Source organism: Haliotis rubra, unplaced genomic scaffold (assembly GCF_003918875.1).
Source record: "Haliotis rubra isolate DU_JTF1 unplaced genomic scaffold, ASM391887v1 Scf52, whole genome shotgun sequence".
NCBI lineage: Eukaryota > Metazoa > Mollusca > Gastropoda > Lepetellida > Haliotidae > Haliotis > Haliotis rubra.
The window spans coordinates 1,749,559-1,768,268 of record NW_025767213.1 but is presented as its reverse complement, the minus strand read 5'-3'; the positions used below and the strand labels follow the sequence as shown (position 1 = coordinate 1,768,268).

At 41.2% G+C, this 18,710-nt stretch overlaps 2 protein-coding genes across 2 annotated transcripts in view; one reads left to right on the top strand and one right to left on the bottom strand.

Moving 5' to 3' along the window:
- The window catches only part of LOC124292515 (coiled-coil domain-containing protein 78-like), a 58,369-nt gene extending 53,084 nt beyond the window's left edge, over window positions 1-5,285 (top strand). Inside the window, 5 exon segments of the mRNA XM_046729635.1 lie at window positions 65-261; window positions 785-959; window positions 2,238-2,269; window positions 2,712-2,870; window positions 4,354-5,285. Coding sequence (XP_046585591.1) covers window positions 65-261; window positions 785-959; window positions 2,238-2,269; window positions 2,712-2,870; window positions 4,354-4,459 — 669 coding nt within the window. The 3' untranslated portion in view covers window positions 4,460-5,285.
- Window positions 5,286-5,753: 468 nt separating this feature from the next.
- Window positions 5,754-16,956, bottom strand: LOC124292516 (adenosine receptor A2b-like). Its single transcript, XM_046729636.1, has 2 exons — window positions 15,920-16,956; window positions 5,754-7,042 (listed from the first exon to the last, which is right to left on the bottom strand). The coding sequence occupies exons 1-2, from the start codon at window positions 16,737-16,739 to the stop codon at window positions 6,567-6,569; spliced, it is 1,296 nt and encodes a 431-aa protein (XP_046585592.1). The 5' UTR covers window positions 16,740-16,956; the 3' UTR covers window positions 5,754-6,566.
- Between the last annotated feature and the right edge of the window lie 1,754 nt (window positions 16,957-18,710).

The following is an 18,710-nucleotide window of genomic DNA, read 5'->3' as shown; positions in this document are numbered from 1 at the left end:
CAGGTCTCCCTCCCGCCTTGTATTGCAATCTACCATCTGTATCAGCTGAATGTTTGTGGTGCAGGATTACGTGGACAAGGGCAGCGGTGTGCCCGGAGAAGCCCAAGTGACCAAGATGCGGGAGTATGCCGATAGTATGATGAAGGACATCAAGAGGTCTCACAGAGAGCGGGAAGACCAGCTGAGTCATGCTGCTCAGTGTTTCAAAGCCAGGCTGAAGAAAGCCAACAGGAGATATGAAGAGGCGCTAGTAGCCTACTGGTAACTATTACAGTTTCACTCCATGACTGGTGATTCCTGGAAGGTTTGGTTCCTGACAATCCAGTGATGGAAACTGTAAATGATCCAAGACCAACCAAGTCATTGCCAGCTGACCACCATGTCCTAGGGTTCCTGGAACAAGCAGCATGGGTCCAAGGGGAACTGTTCTATCCTGTAGTCCCCAGGGTGTATTTGTTTGTGTCTCTTTGTCTCTTTGTTTGTAATGCTTTCATATAATTTCTAACATTCTATAGCACATAGCTCCATGTATTGAAGCTTTAAAGTGTAGTGTTGTACTGTCTGAAATAATGACCCCACAGGCTTACGGATTTCGGTTGTATTTTTATGAAACTAAACAAAATTTTGAATTTGATTTTTCCATCTATTTTGTGTTTTCTACTGATGCTATGGTCCATTGTCTCTTTATTTTCTTTCTCCATTCGAGATGTAAAACTATTCTAACTGCTTTGATGTGTGACATTTTGTTTCCCCTAATCACACTACGTCCTTCTGTGGCTTGCAGGAACCTGCGTCAGACGTGTGAGAACCGAGGCATCGACACAGTGGATATGGGTCCAGATGCTCTAACCATCAACTTGAGTGATGCGGAGATCCAGTCGGGTCATCTGAAGGAGATCGGACGTCTGCAGGGGGAACTCAACAACTACCGCAATGACCTCGATGGACTCAAAGTCAAAGTAAGGAATTTCATATACCAATTTAAATATTTTATTTGGTTTTGCAGCTCTTTTCAGTTAAACTGTAAATTTGAACTATGAATGACTGGATAAAATCATTCATAAACTAAGAGCTGACATGGATGGTTCCAACTGAATAATTATCAAGAACATGTATGGTTTGGACGGCATAGTACTGAACTGGATAAGCTCTATCTCTGTGACAGATGGCAGTGTGTAATGATAGGGAAAGACAGATCTGACAGCATTACTCTCAAACATGGAGTACCACAGGGATCTGTTTTGGGACCGTTGCTGTTCCTGCTGTATACTGGCTCATGTTGCCAACATCACATCAGTCCACAACATGTCGCATCACTCTTACGCAGATGACACCCAACTCCTCAAGAAAATACCACTGCAAAATCTAAATCAGTCACTTCAAGAACTCACAAACTGCACAGGGAAATCAATTCCTGGATGACAACTCATATGCTTAAACTCAATGACCACGAAGACTGAGGCACTTCTGGTAGGAACAAGTCACCAAATTTCAAGATGTCCCATTAAGAACCTAACCATCGCCGATGCAGTTGTTCCTATAAGCTCATCTGTCAAAGATCTAGGCATATACTTTGATACATCACTGTCAATGGAAACGCAGGTGAACAACATCTGTTATGGTCAGATTCTTTCCATGTCACTGTTGTCATCAACTGAAGGAACTGATAATAATATACATGTATGCATTCTGTTTCCGACCCTGCCCACAATGGTAGGGTCTCCCTGTGGTCCAGCAGTATCATACTATACAACAATATAGACCTGTGGAGGTCCAGGTCAGAATTAGTCCCCAGGGAGCTGATTCTTGTCGTAAAAGGCATCTGAGACGTCAAGCGGTTATAAGGCTACTTTGTTGATTGCCGTTACTATTGAAGTTTGAACAGAATATATTAATGATGACATTTAAGACTATTTTAAAAAATAGGTTAAATTGCAGATAAAATTATTAATATCAGTTTATCTTATTTTCTTCTCTCCACAGTGTGTAGCTTTGCATGGAGATCAGAAACACACAACATAATACACATGTCAAATGTATCATAAACTGAACAATATCATATCAAGATTCTCACAGTCACATGTTAGCTGACTGATGAACGTTACCGGTCTTGGCCTGTTTGCTGTTTTGTAATTATACAAACAAATGATGTGTCAGTAAACATTTGCCACTGTTTAGTGTTGTTTCCATCACAAATTTATGACATTATTTGAATTTAAGGAATTTTCATTTTGCAGTTTGGTGTCTTTGATAGAGATGGAAAAGTGAAGTGAGTAATTTTACAGTTTTCATTGATTGCATACATTTATCTCAGAAAGGACACAGTTGTTGTTAAAGCTTTAAGAATGACATGGGGATGCTTTATTTTTGACCTGAAACCCCACAACCATTTTATTGTCAGAGATACTTCACAAATAGATGCTCAAGTAAATAATGTGGAGATAATCTTTGCCTATGATCATGATACATGGATTATTGTCCTTCCATTGTAACGAGTGGCTACCTCATTTGCTGGTTGTTATCTGAGACCTCCACATGCATGAAACACTCTCAGTATAATTCCTCTGCCATAACGCTGATGGAATCTAGAAACCCATCTACCATAGCCCAGTTGTAATATCAGTATACTTTGATACTAGGTAGCTTCAGCTATTTCTTTCAGGCACCATTCAAAGCTTTTTTGCATGTTTGTCAATTCAAATATCTTCTAGTCTTGGTGACTGGAACAACATCCGGAAACACCTGCGGGAGTACACGCTGACCACGCAACAAAACCTGGAGGATGAGAGAGCCAGATTGATGAGTGAGAACAACGTCTTGAGAGAACAGCTCCAGGAGAGTCAGTCTTATATAGACAACCACCTAGCTAGGTGAGTGTTGTGTAACTGATGTTGAGATAGGTTGATGAGTGAGAACAACGTCCTGAGAGAACAGCTCCAGGAGAGTCAGTCTTATATAGACAACCACCTAGCTAGGTGAGTGTTGTGTAACTGGTGTTGAGATAGATTGATGAGTGAGAACAACGTCCTGAGAGAACAGCTCCAGGAGAGTCAGTCTTATATAGACAACCACCTAGCTAGGTGAGTGTTGTGTAACTGATGTTGAGATAGGTTGATGAGTGAGAACAACGTCCTGAGAGAACAGCTCCAGGAGAGTCAGTCTTATATAGACAACCACCTAGCTAGGTGAGTGTTGTGTAACTATGTTGAGATAGGTTGATGAGTGAGAACAACGTCCTGAGAGAACAGCTCCAGGAGAGTCAGTCTTATATAGACAACCACCTAGCTAGGTGAGTGTTGTGTAACTGATGTTGAGATAGGTTGATGAGTGAGAACAACGTCCTCCAGAGAGAACAGCTCCAGGAGAGTCAGTCTTATATAGACAACCACCTAGCTAGGTGAGTGTTGTGTAACTGGTGCTAGGTGAGAACTGGTGTTGAGATAGGTTGATGAGTGAGAACAACGTCCTGAGAGAACAGCTCCAGGAGAGTCAGTCTTATATAGACAACCACCTAGCTAGGTGAGTGTTGTGTAACTGGTGTTGAGATAGGTTGATGAGTGAGAACAACGTCCTGAGAGAACAGCTCCAGGAGAGTCAGTCTTATATAGACAACCACCTAGCTAGGTGAGTGTTGTGTAACTGGTGTTGAGATAGGTTGATGAGTGAGAACAACGTCCTGAGAGAACAGCTCAGGAGAGTCAGTCTTATATAGACAACCACCTAGCTAGGTGAGTGTTGTGTAACTGGTGTTGAGATAGGTTGATGAGTGAGAACAACGTCCTGAGAGAACAGCTCCAGGAGAGTCAGTCTTATATAGACAACCACCTAGCTAGGTGAGTGTTGTGTAACTGGTGTTGAGATAGGTTGATGAGTGAGAACAACGTCCTGAGAGAACAGCTCCAGGAGAGTCAGTCTTATATAGACAACCACCTAGCTAGGTGAGTGTTGTGTAACTGGTGTTGAGATAGATTGATGAGTGAGAACAACGTCCTGAGAGAACAGCTCCAGGAGAGTCAGTCCTATATAGATAACCACCTAGCTAGGTGAGTGTTGTGTAACTGGTGTTGGGTCAGATTGATGAGTGAGAACAACGTCTTGAGAGAACAGCTCCAGGAGAGTCAGTCCTATATAGACAACCACCTAGCTACGTGTGTGTTGTTTAACTGATGTGGGGTGAGATCGATGAGTGAGAACAACGTCTTGAGAGAACAGGTCCAGGAGAGTCAGTCTTATATAGACAACCACCTAGCTAGGTGAGTGTTGTGTAACTGGTGTTGAGATAGTTTGATGAGTGAGAACTGATTGAGGGAGATACGTGACTTTGTAGTGATGAAGCATCCATCTCTGCTGCAGGTACAAGCAAGAGATTGTGAAGCTGCGTCACCAGTTGGGGATTAAAGAGGATGCACTTTTGATGACCGAGAGGAGTCTGAGTAAAGTGCGGACAAAACGCAAGTGACCTGGCATCATTACATCTTCCACATAGACTGCAATGGCCACCTTGGTGCTTCATTTAGGGAAGCCCAGAGTCACACTTGCTTGGCAAACTTTATTTGTGATTCAACTAGACTTTGGCTGCATTCCACATTGCCAGGGAGCACACATTTAGAACTTCTGCAAGAGTAACATGATACTGTCTTCTGAACAAATAATGTAAAATAAAAAGAAATAATACTGATTCAGAAATATAATTTGAAGGAAATGCACAGGTTATATAAGCAACAATTCCCTTTCTTTACCCAAACCAGAGTCGCTTGTACAATTCTGTGAATATCATGAGCATGCATTCACGAATCACGCTCAGATAGTGATGATACCAGGTGTTCATGAAAAGGCTGAGTATTCTGTCCCTATTGAGACACTCATCTGAAACACATGCCAAAGCAAGTAATTTGTGTACCTGAAAAATATGGAAACATATTTATGGAACAAATCAAAATAGGGAAAGGCATTTTTGTCACTGATGCTTCAAATCTGGAAATATCCTCCACATGTCTGCTATAGTTTTGAAAGCTTTACTGAGGTTCTTAATGTTGAAAATTTGATACAAATGTTAAGCAACAGTCACATGACATGCTTTAAAATAATCTGAGAAAGAGCATGCTCAAAGGCACCTCAAAAAGTCTGAAATGTAGACACAGAAGACTGGGTCTGCTGGAATATTGCTGGAAATATAACAGAAAGCTAAACACTGAATTAAAACAAGGTATGATGCTGCAGTTCTATGACAGCAGACAGTTCTATGACAGCAGACAGCTATCTATGACAGCAGACCAGATAACACAGAATACCATGCTAAAGGAATTGGTGTGCAACTAAGACTGATGCTAAGAAGGCAGGACGATTCAATCAAGAACACAGTGTTGTAACATCATTATCTGGTTAGATAATCACAGAACAATGGAACCATTCAGACCTATTGTAGAGGAAGTCTGAAACAGTTAGTGGGGGTAATAAGATATTTTTATACATAAATCAATATGAAATAATGGTAAATTCGGTTCCTGATCAGTCCAGAATCTTTAGATCAATGCAGACCGTGTGTATTTATGTGAGCTGTGCTGCATTGTTTGTGATACACTGCTGTAAACCAAAACTATATTGCTTATGTGACAGTAATCACAAATCATTGTATCACGAGCATGTTCATTTGATCAATCGGTCAGTGTTCTGTCATTGATCACTTCCTGTTTGTCAGCATCTGGGTTACACAAGAACACACATCACTGACAAGTATGTGTTATGACTTTGTGTATGGTGTTGACAATTATGTATTGCGTATGTCACCAAGGTGTCCATAGACATGTGTCACACATGTAGTTTCCGTCCAGTATTCTGTGATATCCTCTTGTTGTTTGTTAGTACGCATTTAAGGGTACACATGTATGAAATGTACTCAAAGTTTTCTGTCACATATAGTAATACAGTGATTTGTTAACTACTGCTTAGAAAATATATATATTGTCTAATGTTTGTACAAAATCAAAGTAATAGTTATTGTTATATTTTGTTCATATGTTAATATGGAAAACAAGAATACAATATGAAAATCCATGTTAATTTTGAAAAGATTTTATTTTGATATGTACATTGTAAGGTTTGTTGCATTATGCATTATTTTATACAACTGACATGTGATATTACGATGTGACATGCTTATTCACACTTGTAAATAAAACAGCTTATCCAATGGAAAAATAGAGTTTCTTTCTGATTTTCCAAACTGCATGTCACCTCTTTCTGATTTTTATCTGTTGGATGTAATCATAAGCTTATGTTGAAAAAGTTCAAATTATGAAGAGAAAAATATGCAATTGAAAAATTTAAAATAGTATACATCTGCTATGCATAGTTGAATTATGGTTTATTAAAGTACAAATGGACAGTATTCTATTGTAAGGCAGCCACTGGAAAACTGCATGACAGTTATAGAAATATGTTTTTTCTTGCTCCAATGGTACAACTTCAACATAAAAACAGTACACTTGAAGTCCGTTCATCACCTCGATGGAACCTTAACTTACTGACAGTTCCTTAAGGAACATCGTCAACATCCATGTCACTTGTCACACCACGCCAGGGAGAGTGAGCACCACAGGCCTGTTGTACTGTTCCCTTAAGGTTGTCCCACGACCTGTCCTAAACTCAGCACTCTCAACCGGAGTCAAGTGGAAACTTACGTTATGTTCACTTGTATTCTCCATGTGAATAAGATCTCTGCTGTTGAGACTGACCTGCTGGCTTCTAGGCCGTGATGGACCCCGGGACCTGTGCTCGCTCCTTACCACGCAGGTCACCAAGTCGGAGTGTTCAACAGACATGCTGCTGGACGACACCCAGCACAGTAGACGATGTCCTAGCTTCCTGATGACGTTCCTCAAGTCCTTGTTGAGGAGGATGAAGATGACTGGGTTCACGGAGCTGTTGGCGAAGGCCAGGAGGGTGGTCAACAGGTCAGCCAAGTATGGCACGGGAATGTGTTCATTGTTAACTGACCAGAAGTTCAGGATCACATACGGCCCCCAGCAGAGGAAGAACACACCTGGAAGAAGAACACACAGTTAAACTGTATCTAGACTGTGTGGTATGGTTTACATTCTGCCTTAAGATACCTCTTCCAGTGTATAAATAACAGTTCCTCTATGTGACATGCCTCGTTTTGTTACTGAAATGCCTGTTTTTGTTAATGTAACTTTTTTGTTTTGTGTGTTGTTTGACACGACACCAGCAGTGTTCCAGATATATGACGGGCATCTGTAAATAATTGAGTCTGCACCATACAATCCAGTGGTCGATATTGGTAGTAAGGCTTCACACTGCAGAGTACGAGCACACACTAGCAGCCAAGTCAACTGTTCATTCACACATTCAACACCATACGACCGTCTGTGAACATCGGACATTTGTTGTCCTGACATTTTGAGTAAAACACGTTCAGTCAAGTTTATAAAACTAGAAATTTCGAGTTGCTTTGATTATGTTCTCGATATTTCAACTATATTAGATAAAATAATGGAAATAATAAGGAAGTATTCGAAACGAGAAAATAATCGAATTTCAAGTCTTGGAATGAACCTGATAAAGGAAATAATAAGAGAACTTATAAAAAAATATAATAGAAATTGGGAGAAAAATGTCGAAGCTTCGAAAATAATAATAAAATATTTGAAGTATTGAGAATTTTTGGTTAAAGAAAATAATTTGTGGCAGCAAACTGGATTCCGTACGTGTCTGTGATTCCTTCATGAACACGTTGTTCCCATAAACACCACAAATGCTAGACGCAGAATCCCAAGGTTAACATGTATGCATTGAATGACGTAACATCGTGCTGGTGTGGTATTTGTCCTCAGCAATCATGCTTCCAGCATAAGTTCTCTATATTTGTTTTAACAATGCAGTGTTGGTTACTGAAACTCCCAGACACACCCTTAGGCTATCCATAAACCAACGTTTCGGGTTGTGATGTGTCTGAATGCCTCCTGTTAAGCGTTAGGTAATGTCGTTCATGTTTATTGATCAAATTTTAAATATCTTTCAGTGTTTTGGACTGAGGGATAAAGTGTAATCGACTTGGCTATTTTAGTTCACCTGTAGGCTCATGTCAGTGGAGACCCGTGAAGATCTGGGTCAGAATTGGTCATCATCAGTCCGTGCTTGTAAAAGGCAACTCACGGGATCGGGAGGTCAGGCTGGCTGACTTGGCTGACACATGTCATCGTATCCCAATTGCGTAGATCGTTGCTCATGCTGTGGTAACTGGAATGTCTGGTCCAGACTCGATAAGTTATAGGACGCCGCCATATAGCTGGAATATTGCTGAGTGCGGCGATAAACAACCAAACCAAACCTTCATGCCAGTGGATCTCGCGTAGATATCTGCGGTTGTGCAGATTATTATTACAAATAAAGCATTAAATTTTAGATCGCCCAAGAAAGGTTTCAGAAAATGGATGGAGTTTATTGGACTAATATAAAATAAATTATAAATGATATCATTTGCTCTTGCTTTCTTACACTTTGTAGCATGTACGTCCATCCCTGGTTCTTGTTGCAGAAATTCTGTTACTACAGCAGTTATAATTGGTGCCATTAGTTTGTTGTTTAACCCCACATTCAGCAATAGTCCAACTGTATAACGGTCGTCTGGAAATATTCGATTCGGTACCAGACAATTCAGTGGCTGACGTCAAGTTGACGCATTTTGGGTACGAATACTTACATGCATTAACCAGCGCCTCCAGATTCCGTTAGTTTCCTCTTACGACAAGTTAGCCTCTGGAGACATATACGCATGTAGTACAAAACTGCATCAATCCATGGATACCTGATATTGTTTGTGTTCTATGTCTTGGATGAAAGGAACGTTTGCAGTAATAGGCACTCATTTTGCCTGTCCATTGAGTTTTGGATCTGAAGCCTAACTTTGGTTTTACACAACGTTACTCAGATCCCACATGAGAACATGTGGAAACAGGCGGTATCTATGTATTATACCCCTGCGTTGGAATGTGTTCAGGTTCAGAAAACATATTTGATCATTTGACATTTACTTTGGGTAATATTAAAGCAAACAATGCCTTTATTAATGTCGATTGTAACCCACCACGTAACAACATTAAACCAATTAACTTGCGCCATTCAAAGAAATTATAAAAAAGAATATGAACGAAAATAAAGAATCAATAAGTATCGCTGATGTCAAGTATATTTTCGCCATCTGTTTTTGTAACCTAAACAGAACTTTACTCCACCGATCCAAAGGATCCAAAATATATAAGACATGTATCACAGAAATATATGGCTGCTATTACCCTATTAGAGATCGTACATTTGTCCGTGTTGTCCCAGACCCCCTGGTTCTGTACGTGTTGTCCCATGTGCCCCTGGTTCTGTACGTGTTGTCCCATGTGCCCCTGGTTCTGTACGTGTTGTCCCATGTGCCCTGGTTCTGTACGCGTTGCCCCAAGCCCCCTGGTTCTGTACGTGTTGTCCCATGTGCCCCTGTTTCTGTACGTGTTGTCCCATGTGTCCCTGGTTCTGTACGTGTTGTCCCATGTGCCCCTGGTTCTGTACGTGTTGTCCCATGTGCCCCTGGTTCTGTACGTGTTGTCCCATGTGCCCCTGGTTCTGTACGCGTTGCCCCAAGCCCCCTGGTTCTGTATGTGTTGTCCCATGTGCCCCTGGTTCTGTACGTGTTGTCCCATGTGCCCCTGGTTCTGTACGTGTTGTCCCATGTGCCCTGGTTCTGTACGCGTTGCCCCAAGCCCCCTGGTTCTGTACGTGTTGTCCCATGTGCCCCTGTTTCTGTACGTGTTGTCCCATGTGCCCCTGGTTCTGTACGTGTTGTCCCATGTGCCCCTGGTTCTGTACGTGTTGTCCCATGTGCCCCTGGTTCTGTACGTGTTGTCCCAAGCCCCCTGGTTCTGTGTGTGTTGTCCCATGTGTCCCCTGGTTCTGTACGTGTTGTTCCAAGTGCCCCTGGTTCTGTATGTGTTGTCCCATGTGCCCCCTGGTTCTGTACATGTTGTCCCAAGTGCCCCCTGACTGTGTACATGTTGTCCAAGTGCCCCTTGGTTCTGTACGTCTGTCCCAAGTGCCCCTGGTTCTGTACGTCTTGTCCCAAGTGCCCTTTGCCATGGTTGTGGAACACATCCTTCCCCCCTGATTATCCTACACAATTGAAATAGACTCCATGTCTGGTACCTGGGTGCTGTTGGTGCTGTGGGTGCATGTTATCAACACTCTCCCCCAACCCCCGTTCCCAACTGGAGAACAAGTCCGTAACAACGTACACTCATTCAAGGTTGAAGTTAACGGGATGGAAATAGTCTGTAGCAAATCTGTTCTAAACGAATTAAAACAAAATGTATGTATAGAGCCACCAGTAGTGGGTATTTAAAGGAAAAGGGACGCAGGAACACGAAACGGATAACACGATTCTCGGGCAAGTTTCCCAGATCTCCTTTTGTCATCAATGTTGGACTTTGGTCACTAAGTCCATGAACACCGTCTTTATTGGGATGGAAATTCATTATTCCTTAACTTTCCCCTATATAGCCTTCGGTTCAAAGTAATCGCAAACTCTTAATTTTCTACTTTGTAGTTTGATCACATTTCCATATTATACTCGAATATTGTAAAAGAAGGTATGCTGGAAGGATAACCTCCAACAAGCGCCTTTATTCTAAATGCAGGCAGCGCATAATGGATGTACGTGGTGGGGTTAGGATGGGGGTCAGTAACTACGCCTCAACAGTAACTCGAGACACACTACACACTTCCACCAAGTGGAACGTATTGGAGCAGCACAGTGTGTTTGTTCAGAGTACATCTATATCCCTCGCACCCAACAACCATTGGTGTTGATGTAAATATGGAGACATACAGGTGCCAAACGTGCTGCTGCCGTCTTGAAGCGAGAAAATCCATGACAGTCCACTTGTAGAACAGCCTGACGGGAAATGTGCAAACAGTTCTTCAACTTTAATATTTTTATTGAGATATCTGGTTGTATTGATGAACTGGGAGGCAGTGTGTTTGTATGTTACATGTGTGACGCTGCAGGCTACCTGGGGTGTTTATACCATAGGTTGATTGTAATCAACAATAACTCTGTAAACAACAGCCCGTGTGTGTATCGATCACTATAACCACATACACGCTGCTGTATCAGAAGAAACATAATGTAGAAACGGGCCCGGGTACGATCAATGGCATCGGTGGAAACCTCTCTTACCATGTTTTTTATGCACTGTTCACCTACTCCGTAAGTGGGAGGCTGGGTGAGGCGGACTGTGGGGCTGGGTGAGTGAGTGAGTGAGTGTGTTTCACGCCGCACTCAGCAATATCCCAGCTATATGGCGACGTCTGAAAATAATCGAGTCTGGACCAGACAATCCAGTGATCAACAGTGAGAGCATTGATCTACGCAATTGGGAGCCGATGACATGTGTCAACCAAGTCAACGAGCCTGACCACCCGACCCCGTTAGTCGCCTCTTACGACAAGCATGGGTTACTGAAGATCAATTCTAACTTCACGGTTTGTTGCTGGGTGAGATGGACAGTGGTTTTGAGTGAGAGTGGTGATGTTTGTGGTCGAGGGTGTTAGGTGAGATGAACTGTGGTTCTGTGGTCGAGGGTGTTACGTGACATGAACTGTGGTTTTGTGGTCGAGAGTTTTACGTGACATGAACTGTGTTTTTGTGGTCGAGGGTGTTAGGTGAGATGAACTGTGGTTTTGTGGTCGAGGGTGTTAGGTGAGATGAACTGTGGTTTTGTGGTCGAGGGTGTAACGTGACATGAACTATGGTTTTGTGGTCGAGGGTGTTAGGTGAGATGAACTGTGGTTTTGTGGTCGAGGGTGTTACGTGACATGAACTATGGTTTTGTGGTCGAGGGTGTTACGTGAGATGAACTGTGGTTTTGTGGTCGAGGGTGTTACGTGACATGAACTGTGGTTTTGTGGTCGAGGGTGTTACGTGACATGAACTGTGGTTTTGTGGTCGAGGGTGTTACGTGACATGAACTGTGGTTTTGTGGTCGAGGGTGTTACGTGACATGAACTGTGGTTTTGTGGTCGAGGGTGTTACGTGACATGAACTGTGGTTCTGTGGTCGAGGGTGTTACGTGACATGAACTGTGGTTTTGTGGTCGAGGGTGTTACGTGACATGAACTGTGGTTTTGTGGTCGAGGGTGTTACGTGACATGAACTGTGGTTTTGTGTTAGAGTTAGGGTGGTGGTGGTCGCGTGTTTCTAGTTCTATAAGAGTTGCTATAACTAACCTATGTTGCTATAACTGTCCTATGTTGCTATAACTGTCCTATGTTGCTATAACTGTCCTATGTTGCATCATGCAGTTGATATAACTGTCCTATGTTGCATCATACAGTTGATATAACTGTCCTATGTTGCATCATACAGTTGATATAACTGTGCTATGTTGCATCATACAGTTGATGTAACTGTGCTATGTTGCATCATACAGTTGATATAACTGTCCTATGTTGCAACCTACAGTTGATATAACTGTCATATGTTGCTATAACTGTCCTATGTTGCATCATACAGTTGATATAACTGTCCTATGTTACATCATACAGTTGATATAACTGTCCTATGTTGCATCATACAGTTGATATAACTGTCCTATGTTGCATCATACAGTTGATATAACTGTCCTATGTTGCATCATACAGTTGATATAACTGTCCTATGTTACATCATACTGTTGATATAACTGTCCTATGTTGCATTAATACTTGTCCCATGCGTTGTAATTGTCTTGTGTTGTATTAATACAACTGATATAATTTTATCATGTTGTATTAATTCGGCTGACACAATAATCTTGTGTTGTATTAAAACAACTGACATTGTTATATCATATTGCATTTATACAACTGACATAATTATATTATGTTGTTTTAATACAACCGACATAAGTGTATTATGTTGTAGTAATACAACTGACATAATTGTATTATGTTGTATTAATACAGCTGACATAATTGTCCTATGCTTCATTAAGGCACTGGTTATAAGTGTCGCATTAACAGAACATAATTAAGTTGACATAATTGCCAATCGTGATGAGCCCAATCCTGGCTACAATACAGCTACACAAAGAACCCTCCTCCCCACTCTTGACGGGTATTTCCATAGGTATGCGGAATCGGCACAGATCCATATTGTGTTCGATAGTAATTGTTGTGGAATATGATCACTCCATCAATACAGCCTGAAGCCGGAACGGAATAAATATTGGGTGTTTTCATTCACTCCATAGGACTTTACCACTTGGGAAGTAATTGACTGCATTAAAACCCAGGGTGGAGCTACGGTCTGGATAATGGCTGGTAGTGGAACCCGGATCAATCGTTGTCCGATACTGGTAAACAAGTTCCAGCAGATGTGGGGGACCCGAAACTATGGCAGAATCTCATTAAAGGCGTATGCTGCCTTTGTTCGAATTTATGAAATATGAGCTTATGACTATGTTTCCGTTTTATTAAATACTATCGTCTGTAATGTTTAACTATTTCCGTTTTATGAAAGACAATCGCCAGTAATGTTTAACTGTTTCCGTTTTATGACGGGCTATCGGCTGCAATGTGTAAATGTATTATTGTAGTGAAGAAAGGTTTCAATCAAAATATATTGTTCTTTCAAACCGTAAATCGAAAACACTTATACTTCCCATATATTACTGTAAATAATGATTTTATTGCCTTTCCTACCATCATCATCATCATCATCATCATCAAGACATCATCAAGACATTTATATAGCCCACAATAATCTGTAGAAGATCCTAATATCTGCTAAATATAGGTTAACCCTTGAAACTAATTCAATATAATATAGTTTAAGATATCGCCTTGAGTAAAGGCTCCTTCACACTTATTTCGAATTGACAGGTATCAAGGAGAATCAGCCAGAAAAACAATATTGCCAAAATTCGAACCGCATTCGGGAGAGAATATCAAAATAAATTTGTTTTCAAGCTTTGTAAGAATGCGACTCTCAAATGCTATCTGACGTTTCAGTGACAGGTAGCCACGTTTAATGCGATTCGGTGATGTTATGCTGACGTCAGGACTCACTTGAAGAGCTTTCGGGACTTACCGACTATATTCGAGGTACTTTCGAGCTGTATTACAATTGCAATGGAAATATTCCGGTACATTTGAGGAATATTCCACCTGAATTCCGGCAGCAATCAAGATACATTCTGACTTATTCGATGCGCATTTGGGACATTCTGACAAGATTGTAAGTGGCTTGCCGTTTCCATTCTCCCTCGAATACGTTCAGAATACTTAGAATGCACTAAGAATACTTAGAATGCAGTTAAACTGCACTTCAAATGCCGTTTTCCACTTTGAATGTACCTCGAAAGTTTTGAACATGTTTAAAACATTCGGGCATGTTACAAGAATTGACCCGATTACAATTATAGTAGGAATGCATTCGGAATGCAGTAAAAACTTTAAGAACGCAGTTCGAATTTCCAGGAATCTCCAGAAATTTTCATTCCGACAGCATTTGGGCTCATTCCGCCTCAAGGGTGAAGGGGGTGTAAAGCAAGTCTATACCTGTATTATATTCGAACCATTATTTACACTTGATTTAAATGAAAGCATTGGGCACCAGAAGCAGATATATCTTCAACGCATTGTTTATATGCCATAACATTTCCATACTCGTATATTCTCAAGCTAGCTGCATTTGTATTGTATAGATACCACCAGGTATCATGACGTTGCTAAGACACCCGGAAGTACACTAATGGTTTTACGTTTCCAAAGTTATCAACACACTGTGAAGATAAACAGTCATTTGCCATCTACCCGTGGTAATCTCCAGGGACGATAGTCCAGCAATCAGTCAAGTGCCTCATCGTTCTCCCTGTTGGGACCTCCACATGAGGTCATCGACCAGGGTTCTAACCGTGTTCTTACTCGCCCCTGTGAATATGATGCCCAGAAGAATAGACCAATATATTTAATTTACTGCCCCCGATGATTATCGTACCTATCTTAATCGAAAATTATCGACAGAAACTAAGTCACACCCTACAGGATTTGGAGAATGGCGATTTGTCAGTTAAGGCTTCTCGCCACGTCATACAACAGGCACTGCTCTCCATATTGGTTCATATACGGTTGTCAGTTTGGACGTCATGAGGTAATTTTACCACATTCGCTTTATTCCTGACTATCTGCTGAAAACGGATGGGGATGGACCTCCCATGTGTGTCTCTTGCGATGAAATGTTCACCATCAAGCATATTCTGCTTGACTGTGCGGACTTTTCAAATGCAAGGGATTCACATTACGAAGCGATAAATCTGAAAGATCTGTTTTCCATCTGGCATCTCATTGTTAGCTACCTGAGGGAAGTTGACCTGTATCATAAACTGTAACTATGTAATGTGAATGACGGTGTGACGCCCAACTCAGCTCACATACAGACCCCGATTTGTAAGGTTTTTGGTGGAAGTATATGAATCTCCACGAAAGCAATAGTGTAACCTACTCTAACACCTACATACTAGTTAATTCTGCAATAATGAATACTACCCTTACTCCTCTATATGTTATAACACAGATTCCCTGGTATAGTATATAAAGTGTCTTTCCTGAGAGCGGAAACACACGTTACAACATGATTCTTGTCCCGCTTGAAGTACGGCAATATGGACATAAAACTCGGAGTTGGGACAATGTGTTTCAGTCGGTTAGCTAAGTTAAGCTGCTGTCATTGTGGTGAGAGATATTGCTAAAAGTGGCGTTAAACTCAGATACTCACTCACTGTCAGACTACTTTTAGTACTTTTATTACTGTCGCTTTAATCAGGGGGTTGCCAAACCCAGCTCTAGATTTGTATATGGGTAACTAAGGTTGACTTACCTACAGCGATGAACACTTTTCTTACGGCCTTAACGTTCCTGGAGAACTTGGTGGTGAGGGGTGTTCTCTTGCTCTCAGCAGGCTGATGCCCTTCCACGCTGAGGAAATGTTTTGGCGAGGGTTTCTCAAGTGTCCTCTGTAGAGAGTGGATCTTTTGTATTTGACTCCTAGCAATTTGAATTATTCTGATATAAGAGAAAAGCATGATAGTAAATGGCAGTGCCATTCCGAACACAATTAGGAATATGGTAAAGGAAACCTCTGAGATGTATTCTGGGTTACATATTGGAACAGTTTGAGGCTGGAACCTGTAGTCTCCCCACCCCAACAGGGGGAAACTTGCGATAGACACACAGAAGCACCAGATAGCCAGTACCACGAGCGACACTCTAGTGAACGTGGCCTCTATGGGGTAGCGGAGGGGGTGACGGATGTTGAGGTACCGGTCAGCAGCTATCCCGCACAACGAGAAGATGGAACACTGCATTAAAGTCGTTGTAAGGAACGCTGTAAACTCACAGACGGCGTTTGAGAGAGGCCAGGATAGAGTCGCCGTGGACAGAATCCAGAAGGGGAGAACCAGAGTTCCAACTAGGATGTCGGTGACTGCCAGGTTGAGGATGAAGATGGAGGAGGCTGACAACCTGGAAGACGTCTTGTAGACGGCATAGCAGAGAAGGGCGTTTCCGGCCAGGCAGGAGAAGATGAGGAAGGAGATGGCCACGATCTGAGAGGCCAGAGAATAGCTACTGGTGAAGTAGTCCGCATCAGCACTCTTGGAACAAAACTGGAAATCTGTACTGCAGTTAACAATTGTCATTGTATGATTGTTGGGACCTTCAGGTTTACTTAGACCATTCTCCTGAGTCGAATTGGGGATATGGTACTGAAATAATCATCCCCCATTAATTGTGTGTAACGGGTAATACAAGTCTCAATCATACAAACACAAAACATCATACACCGGTTCAGCTGTTCTTATGTTGAACAGTCCATGGAGAAATTAGTTTTACACCTCATGATATTTCTTTGCTACTCCTCCCGAAGACGTCAAAAAACTTCTCGTGACCATCATAGACACTAGCATCAGTTGTCCCCACAGCACACTTGTTTCTGTCTGCTGGGTAAGTCCCACCAATCCCACCCGGCTAGTTCCATCTGTGTCCACTGTAGCTGTGGTCAGTTTAAACAGAGTTGTTCCACAACGTTCCTCGCAGCACCAATATCACTGTTATCACGAAACTCGACGTGTCAGCATGTTTATGTTATCCAAGTTATCAAGGACTACTGAATACTTTTCGATTGTTGAGATAAGTCCGTGTTTGCCACGCGACTGGGAAAATACTTCCCACTCGCTAACTCACGTCCAAACATACAGAAGTTGTGCGTTGTGTGACCATTGATCTGCGCCCCACCGGTAGAGCCTCAGATCGACTAAACGTCCCGTCACGCCGCCTGTGTTACCTTCACCAGGTGTCATTACATATCGTCGGTTTGTTGCTGACGGCTATAGAGCACTTCACAATGCTTGATTTAATACAAGTGAAGTAATTACGGGCTGGTTAGTGTGATTGATCTTGATGCAATTAAGTTAATATTTCAGGGGGAAGTCAGATTGACGTGATATCAGCTTCAATCTGGCCGAGCCAGCCTAATTCAGTTTTCATAGTACATAATACCTTACAAGATTAAAACTGTACAATATTTATACTGAAACTGTACAGTATGTGTCATGTTTATATACGAAGTGACAATTTCGCTACTGACCTGTGAAAAGATGGTCAGAGGCTTCGGGTACACATATTTTTTTATGGCCATGGGAAACGAACTAGATGGAATGATGGAATGGCTAAGGAAAAGTGACATATTAAGGCAATGACAGCTATAAATATTTTGCAAACACCATGGTCGGAAAATGATTTTGAGTGGGGACTCTTGTACAACATACGGTTGTTGTTGCTAACAACATGTATGATGTCGAAGGTACAGACACCTAATATGTTGAAACATATTCCATCGTCATTTCCTTCAGTGTAGGTGACGGACATTACTCTAAACACATACAGAGTTATTCATTACTCTAAACACATACAAATTATTCATTACTCTAAACACATACAGAGTTATTCATTACTCTAAACACATACAGAGTTATTCATTACTCTAAACACATACAGAGTTATTCATTACTCTAAACACATACAGAATTACTTCATTACTCTAAACACATACAGAGTTATTCATTACTCTAAACACATACAGAGTTATTCATTACTCTAAACACATACAGAGTTATTCATTACTCTAAACACATACAGAGTTATTCATTACTCTAAACACATACAGTTTATTCATTACTCTAAACACATACAGTTATGTTATTCATTACTCTAAACACATACAGTGTTATTCATTACTCTAAACACATACAGTGTTATTCATTACTCTAAACACATACAGAGTTATTCATTACTCTAAACACATACAGAGTTATTCATTACTCTAAACACATACAGAGTTATTCATTACTCTAAACACATACAGTTATTCATTACTTTAACACATACAGAGTTATTCATTACTCTAAACACACAGAGAGTTATTCATTACTCTAAACACATACAGAGTTATTCATTGCTCTAATCACATACAGAGTTATTCGTTACTCTAAACACATACAGTGTTATTCATTACTCTAAACACATACAGTTATTCATTACTCTAAACACATACAGTGTTATTCATTACTCTAAACACATACAGAGTTATTCATTACTCTAAACACATACAG

Bases quoted from the DNA above. Each gene is read 5' to 3' on its own strand.
- LOC124292516 (XM_046729636.1), bottom strand. From the start codon at position 16,739: ATGACAATTGTTAACTGCAGTACAGATTTCCAGTTTTGTTCCAAGAGT. The intron at 7,043-15,919 runs GTAAGTCAACCT...TTCTTCTTCCAG, and splicing joins AAAAGTGTTCATCGCTGTAG to GTGTGTTCTTCCTCTGCTGG.